This window comes from Elephas maximus, chromosome 6 (assembly GCF_024166365.1).
Source record: "Elephas maximus indicus isolate mEleMax1 chromosome 6, mEleMax1 primary haplotype, whole genome shotgun sequence".
In the NCBI taxonomy this organism is placed as follows: Eukaryota; Metazoa; Chordata; class Mammalia; order Proboscidea; family Elephantidae; genus Elephas; species Elephas maximus.
In genome coordinates, this window is record NC_064824.1 from 37,162,684 (window position 1) to 37,176,121 (window position 13,438).

The 13,438-nt window shown below is 38.3% G+C and overlaps 1 protein-coding gene across 1 annotated transcript in view; it reads right to left on the bottom strand.

Annotated features, from left to right (window-relative positions):
• LRP1B (LDL receptor related protein 1B) overlaps window positions 1-13,438 on the bottom strand; it is a 1,748,032-nt gene that overhangs the window by 1,126,830 nt on the left and 607,764 nt on the right. Inside the window, exon 5 of the mRNA XM_049888441.1 lies at window positions 7,821-7,949. Within this exon, the coding sequence (XP_049744398.1) occupies window positions 7,821-7,949 (129 nt within the window). The remainder of the gene's footprint in view (window positions 1-7,820; window positions 7,950-13,438) is intronic.

The window sequence follows — 13,438 nt, forward strand, 5'->3', positions numbered from 1 at the left end:
AGAAGGGATAGTGAGTTTTTATCTCACGTACTTTCATGCTTTGGACATGTTATCAGGAGGGACCAGTCCCTTGGGAAAAACATCATGTTTAGTACAGTAGAGGGTCAGTGAAAAATAGGAAGACCCTCAATGAGATGGACTGACACAGTGGCTGCAATAATGGGCTCAAGCACAGTAATGATTGTGAGGATGACGTTTTGTTGTACGAAAGGTCACTATGAATTGGAATCAACTTGATGACACCTCAGAACATCAATTAAAAAATTGCTAGCTTTTAATTTGTGCCCCAACTCCAAACTAATGAATACTTCCTAGTGAAGTATTCGTTATATTATATTCTATTGTCTCCTTCTATTTAAAATTATTTAAGGGTGCACATTTAAATTAAAGTCATTTTTACATGTACCTAGCAAACTTCGTTCCATTAGGAACTCATTTTGAGTTAAGGAAAAAATAGTGTCAAGTGAATAGTCCAACTAGACTACCTTTGAAGTTCCTCCCACCTCTGAGAGGAATGATTCTATATTTCAGTAGTCAGAGCCAATCTTACTACACGTAGAAAGGAGTTGTCTAAATTGCATTAATAACAATGAAAAAGCCTCCTGCTTAACATTTATCTCTTCCCGCATCACCACAGTGCCAAAAATCCCCTCGCCCATTAGAGTTATTTCTTAAAGGTGCTCTTAAGGCTTAGGAATTTTATCTGCGTTCATGCATTATATTACAAGGAAGGCTAACCAATGAACTCAGATTAACTTAACTACTACCTACTGCCATGTTAAAAAAAATAAGACTCTGCATGCAAGTTTTAGGTTGAGATGAGAAAAGACCTTGATATTGCTATCAAAGTTGTCTGAAGTAGCTCGGTATATTTTCAAGCAGCTTCTTGCCAACTGACTGCCTCTTTCTGCCTCCACATAAAAGGCGACTTCTCTGGAACTTTAATCTTCCCGTCAGCCATCTCATATGGCCTTTGCATAACCCTCCTCTTGGATCCAGTACCTGCTTTCCATTCTACCCCTTGAGCTTGACATGTTTGTATTATTTCTTCTTTCTGAAGTCTAGAGAACTGTTACACACATCCACCTTCTTGGGCCAACCCATTCTAACATTATCTAGTTTCACAGTCCCAGCTTCTGAGAGCACTAGAAGTCTTGCTTGTCTTTGAGGAAAAGTCAGACTGCAGAATACAACAGGGTAGAATTATAAGGAAAATAAACGGGGCAATCTCAGCAGGTAACTAGGTAACCGGCAAGAGGAATAGGAGAGTCTTCAGACAAATGTGGTTTCAATTCATAACTTTTTCCTAGCACCAGTCAGACATAATGACATTATTGTTGTTGCTAGTTCCAACTCATAACAACCCAATGAGCAACAGAACAAAACACTGCCCAGTCTTGTGACATCCTCACAATCAATACTATGTTTAAGTCCATTGCAGCACTCATTGTGTCAGTCCATCTCATCGAGGGCCTTCTTTTTTTTTTGCTGGCTCTCTACCTTCCCAAGCACGATGTCCTACTACAGGAGCTGGTCCCTCCTGATAATATGTCCAAAGTACATGAGACTAAGTCTCGCCATTCTCACTCCTAAGGAACATTTTGGCTATACTTCTTCCAACACAGATCTGTTTGTTCTTATGGCAGTCCACGGTATATTCAACAACCTTTGCCAACACCATAATCCAAAGGCATCAATTCTTCTGTCTTCCTTATACATTGTCCAGCTTTCACATACATATGAGGTGATTGAAAATACCATGGGTTGAGTCAGGTGCATCTTAGTCTTCAAGATGACATCTTTGCTTTTCAACACTTTAAAGAGATCTTTTGCAGCAAATTTGCCCAATGCAATGCGTCGTTTGATCTCTTGACTTCTGCTTCCATGAGTGTTGATTGTGGATCCAAGTAAAATGAAATCCTTAACAACTTCAGTCTTTTCTCCATTTATCATGATGTTGCTTCTTGGTCCAGTTGTGAGGATTTTTGTTTTCTTTATGTTGAAATATAATTCATACTGAAGGCTGTAGTTTTTGATCTCCGTCAGTAACTGCTTCAAGTTCTCTTCACTTTCAGCAATCAAGGTTGTGACACCTGTATAACACAGGTTGTTAATGAGTCTTCTTCCAATCCTGATGCCCCGTTCTTCATATAGTCCAGTTTCTTGGATTATTTACTCAGCAGATTGAATAAGTGTGGTGAAATGATACAACCCTGATGCACACCTTTCTGAACTTTTAATCTATGAAGTATTCCCTTGTTATGTTTGAATAACTTCTTATTGTTTGTACAGATGCCTCATGAACACAATTAAGTGTTCTGGAATTTCCATTCTTTGCAACGTTACTCATAATTTGTAACAATAAAATCAAAACCAAACCCCTTTGCAATCGAGTCTATTCCAACTCATAGTGACCCTATAGGACAGAGTAAAACTGCCCCATATAGTTTCCAAGGAGCGCCTGGTGGATTCTAACTGCTGACCTTTCGGTTAGCAGCTGTAGCTGTTAACCACTATGCTACCAGGGTTTCCAATTTTTAATGCTACACACTGTCAAATGCCTTTGCATAGTCAATAAAACACAGGTAAACATCTTTCTGGTATTTTCTGTTTCCAGCTAGGATTCATCTAACATCAGCAATGATATCCCTTGTTCCAGGTCCTCTTCCGAATTCAGCTTGCATTTCTGACAGTTCCCTGTCAATGTTCTGCTGATATTGCTTATTCTTTTAGCAAAAATTTACTTGCCTGTAATATTAATGATATTGTTCAACAATTTCCACATTCTATTGGATCACCTTTCTTTGGAATGGCCACAAATATGGACGTGTTCTAGTGGTTGGCCAGGTAGCTGTCTTCCAAATTTCTCGGCATAGACAAGTGAGCAGTAACTGTGTTGCATCCATTTGTTAAATCATCTCACGTGGTAGTCTGTCAATTCCTGGAGCCTTGTTTTTCACTAATACCTTTAGTGCAGCTTGGACTTCTTCCTTCAATATCATGGGTGCTTGATCATATGTTACCTCTTGAAATGGCTGAACTTGGAACAATTCTTTTTAGTACAGTGACTGCATATTCCTTACATCTTCTTTTAATGCTTCTTGCATCATTCAACATTTTGCCCATAGAATCCCTCAATATGGCAACTTGAGGCTTGAATTTTTTCCTCAGTTCTTTTAGTATGAGAAATGCTGAATATGTTCTTCCCTTTTGATTTTTTAACTTGAAGTCTTGGCACACTTCATTATAATACTTTATGTTGTCTTGTCCTGCTGCCCTTTGAAATCTTCTATTCAGCTCTTTTACTTCATCATTTCTTCCATAGTTTTAGCTACTCTTTGTTCAAGATTAAGTGTCAGAGTCTCTTCTGACATCCATTTGGTCTTTCCTTTCTTTCCTGTCTTCTTAAAGACCTTTTGTTTCTTCACGTATGATGTTCTTGATGTCATTCCACAACTTGGCTGGTCTTTGATCATTAGTATTCAATGCATCAAATTTATTCTTGAGACAGTCTTTTAATTCAAGTGGGATATACTCAGGTTGTACTTTGGCTCTCATGAACTGATTTTATTTTTATTATCTTCAACTTGAACTTAAATCTGAGCAACTGATTGCCTGTTTCATAGTCAGCCCTGGCCTTGTTCTGACTGATGATATGGAGCTTCTCCATCCTCTTTCCACCGATGTAGTCGATCTGATTACTGTGTATTCCATTTGGCAAGGTACATGTGTATAGGTACCATTTAGTTGTTGAAAAAAGTGTTTGCAATCAATAAGTCCTTGGCCGTGGAAAATTCTATCATGCAATCTCTGGCATTGCTTCTGTCACCAAGGCCTTATTTTCCAACTACCAATCTTTTTTCTTTGTTTTCAACTTTTGCATTCCAGTTACTGGTAATTATCAATGCAACTTTATGGCCTGTTTGATCTATATCAGACTGCAGAAGTTGGTAAAAATGTTCCATTTCTTCACCTTTGGCATTATTATTTGCTGTGTAAATTTGAATAATAGTCATAATAACTGGTTTTCCTTGTAGGCATATGGATTTTATCCTATCACTGACAGCATTGTATTTGAGGATAGATCTTGAAATATTTTTTTTTATATAATGAATGTAACACTATTCCTCTTCAATTTGTCATCCCTGGCACAATAGATGATATAAATGTTCAATTCAAAATGGCAAATACCAGTCCATTTCAGCTCACTAATGCCTAGATTATCAATCTTTTTGTGTTCAATTTCGTTTTTGATGACTTCCAATTTTCCTAGATTCATACTTTGTACATCATATGTTCTGATTGATTATTAATGAATGTTAGCAGCAGTTTCTTCTCATTTGAGTTGTGCCATATCAGAAAATGAAGGTCCCAAAAGCTTGATTCCATCCACGTCATTAAGGTTGACTCTTGCACAGTTGCATTCTGAGTGCCTTCCAATCTGAGGGGCTCATCTTCCAGCACTATATCAGACTATGTTCCATTGCTGTTCATAAGGTTTTTACTGGTCAGTCTTTTTCAGAAGGAGAGCACCAAGTCCTTGTAAGAACACTACAGTTATGAAAAAATTGCCACAAAATATTAGCCCTGATGCATTACCTAGAATTTAGCAGATATCTAAAGTAAAAATACCCTCTGGTTTATTTATTATAAATAAGAGGAAACTAAAGCAAAATAGATCAGTTTCCTCTTGATTTGCACAAATACATTGTTTCAACAATTCACTGTGACCTTTAGAACTTGTCAGTATGTTATAGGCTTGTGTAACTCATTTCCCTTAAACTACAAACCACAGCAAAATTCCCATGGTGACCGTGTATTTTCCAAATTGTGTAGACCAATATTGTAATCAAGCTAAAGATCTAGAGATGAAGGTATTTGTATATTCAATTACCAGTTTTAGTGTCATCAAATTCCTTGAAGTAGTATTACATTATCAGGTATCATCCCTCTCTGGTTACATTCTATTGTTATCACATGCCCTCCCTATGTAGAAATGGAGGAAGTGCATCCTCATATAAGGTTTATTACATTACAGTCTCTCTGTGTATCCACAACAATATTGTGTGGATCAATAGAAATAACAAAGAACAAGCCCTCTACTTCTTTAGTCCATAGATATTTTAAATCAGGACTCTCAGTAGTGGGAAAAAGTGGAACATATAGCCTGACCTAATTCTTTTCAAGGATTGTCCCCCAAAAATAAATAGGGCTTCATAAACTAAGTTAGTAACTCAAAGAAGTAAACGAAAAAGTAGAAAAGCACTTCTTTCTTTGTGATTTTGTATAAAAATACAGGGCTTTTTAAAAAATAATTAAACACTCCCTCAGGGAAATTACACCATGAGGTTATGTACAAGCAAAGCCAGCAGCAACTTGCTGAGCCAATCCAACATTCCACTCAGTCTGGCTTCAGAAAGGAGAATTCCATCCCATGCCTACTTTACTAATTGCTAATGAAGGGGGAGAGGACTTATTAATTTACCAATACATCATAATTTAAAAATGCATGAAATGGAACTAGATATTGGGAAAGTTAATAGAAGCCAGATGGAATATCATGTATAATATCTCTCCAAATTATTCCCAAGCTAATACAGCCAACACAAAATTAGCATTATCTTATTGTTACTAGCACATCCCAAGTCTGTTTCATTAGTAAATCAACAATAGAGTGTTTACCGTAGGCCAAACACAGTGCAGAAACTTTATTTGTAGACAAAAGGTAAAAGAAAAGCGATTTTGAAACATGAAATTGAAACACTCAATTGTGGATTGCTCATTTTAGTACTTTTAATTGGAAAGAAAAGTTAGTTCCTCCCTCCCTCCCTCCCTCCCTCCCCTCCTCCCCTCCTCCCCTCCTCCCCTCCTCCCCTCCTCCCCTCCTCCCCTCCTCCCCTCCTCCCCTCCTCCCCTCCTCCCCTCCTCCCCTCCTCCCCTCTTCCCCTCCTCCCTTCCTCCCTTCCTCCCTTCCTCCCTTCTTCCCTTCCTCCCTCCCTTCCTCCCTTCCTCCCTCCCTTCCTCCCTTCCTCCCTTCCTCCCTTCCATCTTTCCTTCCTTCCTCTCTTCCTCCCTCCCTTCCTTCCACCTTTCCTTCCTTCCTTCCTTCCTTCCTTCCTTCCTTCCTTCCTTCCTTCCTTCCTTCCTTCCTTCCTTCCTTCCTTCCTTCCTTCCTTCCTTCCTTCCTTCCTTCCTTCCTTCCGTCCTTCTTTCCATAAACAAGTTAATTTCAGATGGTATTGCTATTAAAAAAAATAATAATAAGACTGGGAAATGAGGTAGTGAAGAGGATGTATGCATAAATAAATAAAAATGGGAAATAGGATAGTGATGCAGGGAGTGTACACCATGAAAGAGAATGGTCAGGGAGGATATTCTGAATGTTAATATTTTATCTGAGACCTGAATGATAAGAAGGAGTGTTTTGGATTGAATTGTGCCCCCCAAAGATATGAAGAAATCCTAACCACTGTACCTGTGAAAGTGACCTTGTTAGGAAATACGGTCTTTTTGAAGATGTTTTCTGTTAACATGAGGTCATACCAGAGTAGGGTGGGGCCTAATTCCTTTGTGAGTCATGTCTTATAAAAAGGAGACAAAGACACAGAAGGGGAAGACAGACACCATGTGAAGATGTATCTAAGAGCAAAGAAACACTGAGAAATACCTGGGGCTACCAAAAGCTGGAAGAGACAAGGAAGGATCGACCCCTACAATAGACGGAAAAAGCATGGTTTTACCAATGCCCTGAATTTGGACTTTTGGCCTCCAAAACTATGAGACAATACGTTTTTGTTCTTTAAAGCCACCCACTTTGTAGCGTTTTGTTATGGCAGCCTGATCTAGGGAACTAAGTCAAAGAACCATTCATTTAAATATCATAAGGAAAAGCAATGCAGGTAGATAGACCAGCAAGTTCCCTGCTGAGAATTTGCATTTCTACCCTAGATATACTGAACCAGAATCTACAGTTTAACAAGGCCCCCAGTTGATTCTTACATATAACTTCCTGGGAACTTGTTAGAAATGCAAATTCTCAACAGGGGTTTGAGCACAAACAAACTGATTCAATGCCCTGGTTAAAAAAAAAAAAAAAAAAAAGCCAGTTTCGTGGAGTCGATTCCGACTCATAGCGATCCTATAGGACAGAGTAGAACTGCCCCCATAGAGTTTCCAAGGAGCGCCTGGTAGATTAGAGCTGCCGACCTTTTGGTTAGCAGCTGTAGCAATTAACCACTACACCACCAAAACCCTGGTAGAAAGACCTTAAATCAAGAGCAAAGCGGTTGAAGAAGGACTAGGAAACCAGCGTGGCTGGTGTGTTATGAGGAAAAGAGAGTGAAGTAGAATTAAGAATTGACAGGCAAACGATACCAGACCCTTATTGTTCCTATGAGGAATTTGGATTTTATTCTCAAGGTGAGTGAAAGTTATAGGGAGATTTTAAGCAAGAGAATGGCATGATCTAGTTTATATTTTAGCAGATCACTTTAATTAGTATGTGTAGCATGAGGCAAGAGAGGGAGTGCACAGAAAGCAGTTAGGCATCTATTGCCGTTGTCCAGGAGAGAGAAGGAAAATACAATTAATCCATTTCTTTAGAACAGGTTCTTGCTAATTAGAAACTTCCTGTAATGGAAGGGGTTTTGTAACGATCACTGTCAACTGAAAGAGCTGCTCTGGATTTCAACATATGGATCAGTGTATTAAAATAAAGGAAAATCATTGAGGCCCATATTGCTCTACCGCATTTCTAATTAAAAGGAACTGTAAAAAAGAAACAAGAAAATTCCAGAAGGACATACAAGATCATAACTTACCATTTTTCACCTTGCAAGACTTGTTGTCCGGCTGCAATATGTAGCCTTCTACACAACTGCAAGCATAGGATCCATGTGTATTTATGCAGGTCTGACTGCATGTACCATAGACAGCACATTCATCTCGATCTAAAACAAAAATTGGCATCATTTTTAAGTAACCTTATTCTTGGATGTATTCTTTTCTCTTTGAAGAGAACATTTTTGTCAAACTTTGTAAATAGTCTATTGTTTTAAAAAGTAAGAGACAATTTCAATAAGCTTTTTCAAAACCACACTAACTGAAAATCAAATCCATTGTATACTTAATATCAAACAATTTATTGCATTTGTCGGGGGCAGACCAAAAGTCCTGGAATATTTTTGCAAAGGTACAACATGTACCCCAAATAATATTTGTTGAATAATTCCGTTGTTTATGACACTGACTTTTTCACTATTTTCACGAAGAATCAGTCCAGTAACATGGTTTTCCATCAACAGATTTAATAAGAGCTCTGCAAACAATGCAAACCACCATTACTAAATTAAAAATAGAAAATTTTTATGCACTTCTTGAAATTTCATCTTAATGAAATTTTTATATCTATAGTCCTTCTTCTACTCCTTCTCTCTTTCCCCTGTCTATATTTCCTTCTTCCAGCATCTTGTTAACATCTCTGTAAATAGGTACTCAATCATTCTTGACTGACTAGGTAGATAAAAAGACACTTGGTAAGACGTGGTTAAGAGATCAGCTTCTAACCAAAATGTTGGTGATTCAAACCCACCAGCTGCTCTGCAAGAGAAAGATGAGGGAATTTGTTTTTGTATGAAGATCACAGTGTTCGGACCCTGATGGGGACACTTCTACCTTGTCCTATAAGGGTGCCTTGAGTTGGAATTGACTGGATGGCAACCAGTAACAGGTCAGTAATTATTATTTAGCAAAACGTATGTTCAGTCTATCTTATGTACCAAGCACTATGGTAATCCCTGTAGAAACAACATGGCCCCTACCCCTAAGTGAGGCAAGTCTAGTGAAATATAATTACAGTAACATGTGTATCCTTATAATAAAAGCATATTCTAGTTATAATAGGAGCATAGAGAAGTGAGTGAACCTGATTGAAATTGGACAGAGAGCATGAAGTGAAGAGTATATATTGAGCTGAGTTTAAAAGATAATTTGACTAAATGACTAAATAAAAATTAAAAAGTAATGAGATGGACAGGGACATTCCAATGAAACAAAAGAGCATGTGAACAGACACAGGGATGAAATAGTATATGTGTATGTATGGAGGGAGGGGGTGGGTTTCAACAAATCTTAAGAAGGAAAGTGAACCAAGGGTATATACAAGGTAGTCGGAGATGAGGAGATTGGGAAAGTAGTTTTGGGGCTAGATAATGAAGTTATTTGTAACCTATACTAAAGGCTTGTACATTAAGCATAAGCAATGGGAGAATATTAAAAGTTTTTAATTAGGTGAGCCATATGACCTGCTTTGTATTTTAGAACTAAACAAATTCATATAAAAATAGATTGGTGAATGTAGAGAAGCAATCTTAGAAAATTAGGTATGTTCTAATTTCAGGCAACAAATTATATTTTGAAGTAATTATATTTTGAACTAAGTCAGTGGCAGTGGGAATGGAAAAGAGGGAATGGACTCAAATGTTTAAGAATTAAAATAGACTGTATCTGAAGACTGACTGGAGGTGGTAGAAATAGTGGTCCAATTTTGAAACAGACAATACAAGAAGGATGATAGCTTTGAATGAAGATATAATGGGAAGAGAAAGTAAGTTTGACACGGGTGTGTTAATTTTGAGATGTCTGTAGGGCAACCGGAAACCCTGATAGCATAGTGGTTAAGTGCTACGGCTGCTAACCAAGAGCTCAGCAGTTCAAATCCACCAGGCACTCCTTAGAGACTCTATGGGGCAGTTCTATCCTGTCCTATAGGTTTGCTATGAGCCGGAATCGACTCGACAGCAGTGGGTTTGGTGTTTTTTGTAGGGCAATCTTGAGAAAATGTTTAGTAGGGTGTTAAAAACATGGGACAGGTAATAAAGGGTGACATATGTCCTCTAATATTTGGGAGTCGATTGCATATAGATAATAGATTAAACATATGCACACATGCACACATACATAGCAGAAAATTAGATTTCACAGGGAAAGGAAGGGGAAGTGAGAAAAGCTCAGCTAAAGTCAAAGACTATGAGAGACAGGTAAGAAAGAGAAGACCACGAGCCTCCTATGAAGAAGACATTGGGAGGAGCCTGAGAAGACAAAGTTAAGAAAGAAGACTTTTTTGAGAATATCAGAGTGTTTAGAAGAGTTATATGCAATGAAGAAATCTGGTAACTTAAAGATTGAAATTGCCACTTGAATTTGACTAGTAGGGCACAGATGTATTGACTTTGGCATAGTAACAGTGGAAGAAGGGACTTTCCAAGAATGGAGGGTGGATCTTGTTAACTAGAAAAAAAGGTTTTGTTTTACTGAACCTCTAAATGGGATAAGATATAGCAATTTAGACCCTTTAACAGAGTTTGGTTCTCAGTGCTTGTGAATGCCCAACTTGAAGAGAAGTTGGGACTCTGGGAAACAATCCAGGAAAGACAGGGTGAGGAAAGAAATGGAAACAGGAAGGAGAGAGAGAAACTGAGAAGATGGCTTGAGGCTGTGTTGTTAAATGGTTTAAATTTACCTATTAAAAACTCCTCAGTTAAGAGGTGGCTTAAGAGTTTCAGTAAGAGGGATGTCAAAAATTGTTTGAAATTATTTGTGTATTGTGACATAAAATCTTCTTTCCCTCCCAAACTTTCTAGAAATCCTATTACATATAGAAATCACCTTACATAAGTGGATAGTATTACTTTGTAATGGTAGAAGCTCCAGAAAAGGGAAATTCACCTCTGAATTAGTGACTATGGAATGGAAAACTGGTTGCGTAGTGGTTAAGAATTTGACTGCTAATCAAAAGGTCAGCAGTTTGAATCCAGCAGCAGCTTCTTGGAAACCCTATGGGACAGTTCTACTCTGTCCTATAGGGTCACTGTGAGTTGGAATTGACTCAAGGGCAATGGGTTTGGTTTGGTTTGCTTTGGAATGGTGAAAGCCATTGGATTTCAAAATGATTCATAGTGGGAAAGTGGGGATTTTGGAGCCAAGATGACTAAGAACGTAGAACCTCTGGGAAACTACAAATATCCTGAGAAGGCTTTAAAAGTCCTCATTGTTATTATTGCTGTTGTTTTGTGCAGTTGAGTCCATTCTGACTCATCGCAACCCTATAGGACAGGGTAGAACTGCCCCCCACATTTTCCTAGGCTGTAAATCTTTACAAAAGCAGACTGCCACATCTTTCTCCCGTGGAGCAGGTAGTGGTTTTGAACCACCAAACTTTCAGGTTAGCAGCTGAGCACTAAACCACTGTGCCACCAGAGATTTTTCTTAAAAGTCATTAGGGAATAAAATGGAGGGTTTTAACCTTTAAAGGAACCCTGGTGGTGCACTTGTTAAGCACTCAGCTGCTAACCAACCTGCAGCTCCACAGGAGAAAAGACTATCTGCTTCCCTAAAGATTAAAAAAACAGCCTAGGAAACCCTGTGGGACTGTTTTCACTCTGTTCTATAGGGTAGCTATGATTTGGAATCGACTAGATGACACACAAGAACAACAAACAAGCCTTCCTCTCAAGGAGGAAAAGATATTGAAGGTTGCTTTACTTAAATTACCAGACTACAAACCAGGTAGCAGTGAATTGAGAGATGAACTGGAAATAACAAAATTGACAAAGGAAATGCAGTCAATTTTTTAAAGATCTTAGAATAATAAAGAAAGAGGCGGTGAGGCAGAATAACTAGAGGAAGAGGCAGGGTTCAGAGAGGAAGTTGGTTTTGTTTCGTTTTTTGTTTGTTTTCTTTTAATATGGAAGAGACGACTACAGAAAGAGTAAATAAGGAGGCAGTGTTTAGAAATACATAAGAGAGACATGGGTGGTTGGTTGGGATTTTGAATACAAATGTAAAAAAAAAAAAAAACCAAGTAGCAAAGCTCTTCTGAAATGATAGTTAACAAAGCATAAACTTGTTGCCTTAGAGTTGATTGCCACTGATAGCAGCCCTATAGGACAGAGAGGAACTGTCCCATAGGGTTCCCAAGGAGCAGCTGGTGGATTTGGACTGTCGATCTTTTGGTTTACAGGCAAGCTCTTAACCACTGTGCCACCAGGGCTCCTAAGGAAGCATGGATGAACACAAATGTAAATATTGAAAAGTAAGACGGTGAGTAAGTTGAGGAAATTAATATTGTTGGTATTTAGAAACTCTGTTTTAGAAACTGAAGGGGATAAGTTGAAAAAAATGATGTTTGAGAGGAAAAAGGATGATTTGGAATAAATTTTTGAAGGAACTGGTCAAGAGAACGGTGGCATATACTTTCTGTTCATATCTTCAGACCTGTCAGTGACATCCTGCTGTAGGGATGTTCCTCTGTGCCTGAGGGCTTGTCCACAGTCCCCCCATTTTTAGAAGCTCATTTAGAATTAAATGAGTTATCACAGGACAAAGTTATAGGAGAGGTGGAACCACCCCCAGCACACAACCAGTTATTCCTTGGAAATTTGCGTATAAATAGCTCAGCTCCCTTGCTCCTCATTAGAGAGTTCTGCCACGTGCTTAAATTTAATCAAGCTTTGTGGTTTATTGGTTGCCTTTTGTTTCCTGGGGGCCCTGGTGTCACAGTGGTTAAGAACTTGGAAACCCTATGGGGAAGTTCTACTCTGTCCTATAGAGTCGCTAGGAGTTGGAATCAAGGGCAACGCAATTTGTTTGGTTTTTGGTTTCGTTTCTTTCCTGTGTTCTCCCCCCGCATCACCACCAAGGGGGGTGGGGTGAAGAAACAACCGTAAAGCAAAACACTTTCACATGAATTCTTGTCTCAAGGTCCATTTCTGGGAGAATCTAGGTTCAAAAAGAGCTCAGTAAGGAAAACAAAAAGATTGCTAAGTAGCATAAGGAACCATTTAAATTGGTAAACAATGCATTTGTATGATATTAATTTGCACTATTTTCAGATTTCTTCAGCTTTATGTAATGGCCTGCATTTGTAGCTGCTTTGTTTGAAGTAAATACTTTTGGAGATTAAGAAAATAGTGTTTGGTGCTTAGTCTACAGTTATAATGAAATAAATTAAATCTTGAATTTGGTAAAGTACAGCCCCTGGTGGCAGTAATGTTTCTTACCTACTCTCACAGATTATTCAACTTAAATATTACTGGTTTCTATTTCAATTCTTCTGATATGATTATGCTATCCAGGAGGGCAATATGATTAATGATTTTTTTTGTTGTTGTTGCTGTTCTTTCTCCTTAGCTAGCATGCACTGTTGTCACATTGATATAAATCCTCAAAATTGCCCACAAGGGAATAGGCATATTATTATTTGTAATGCTGTCTTTTTTTTTTTTCTTTAGGGACAGAGAATTTCCTAGAAATATGATCTCAAAAAAGGAGCACTGGTGACACAACGGTGGAGCACTGGTGATACAATGATTAAGCGCTTGCCTGCAAACCGTTGAAACCCACCAGCCACTCCATGGGGAGAAAGATGTGGTAGTCTGCC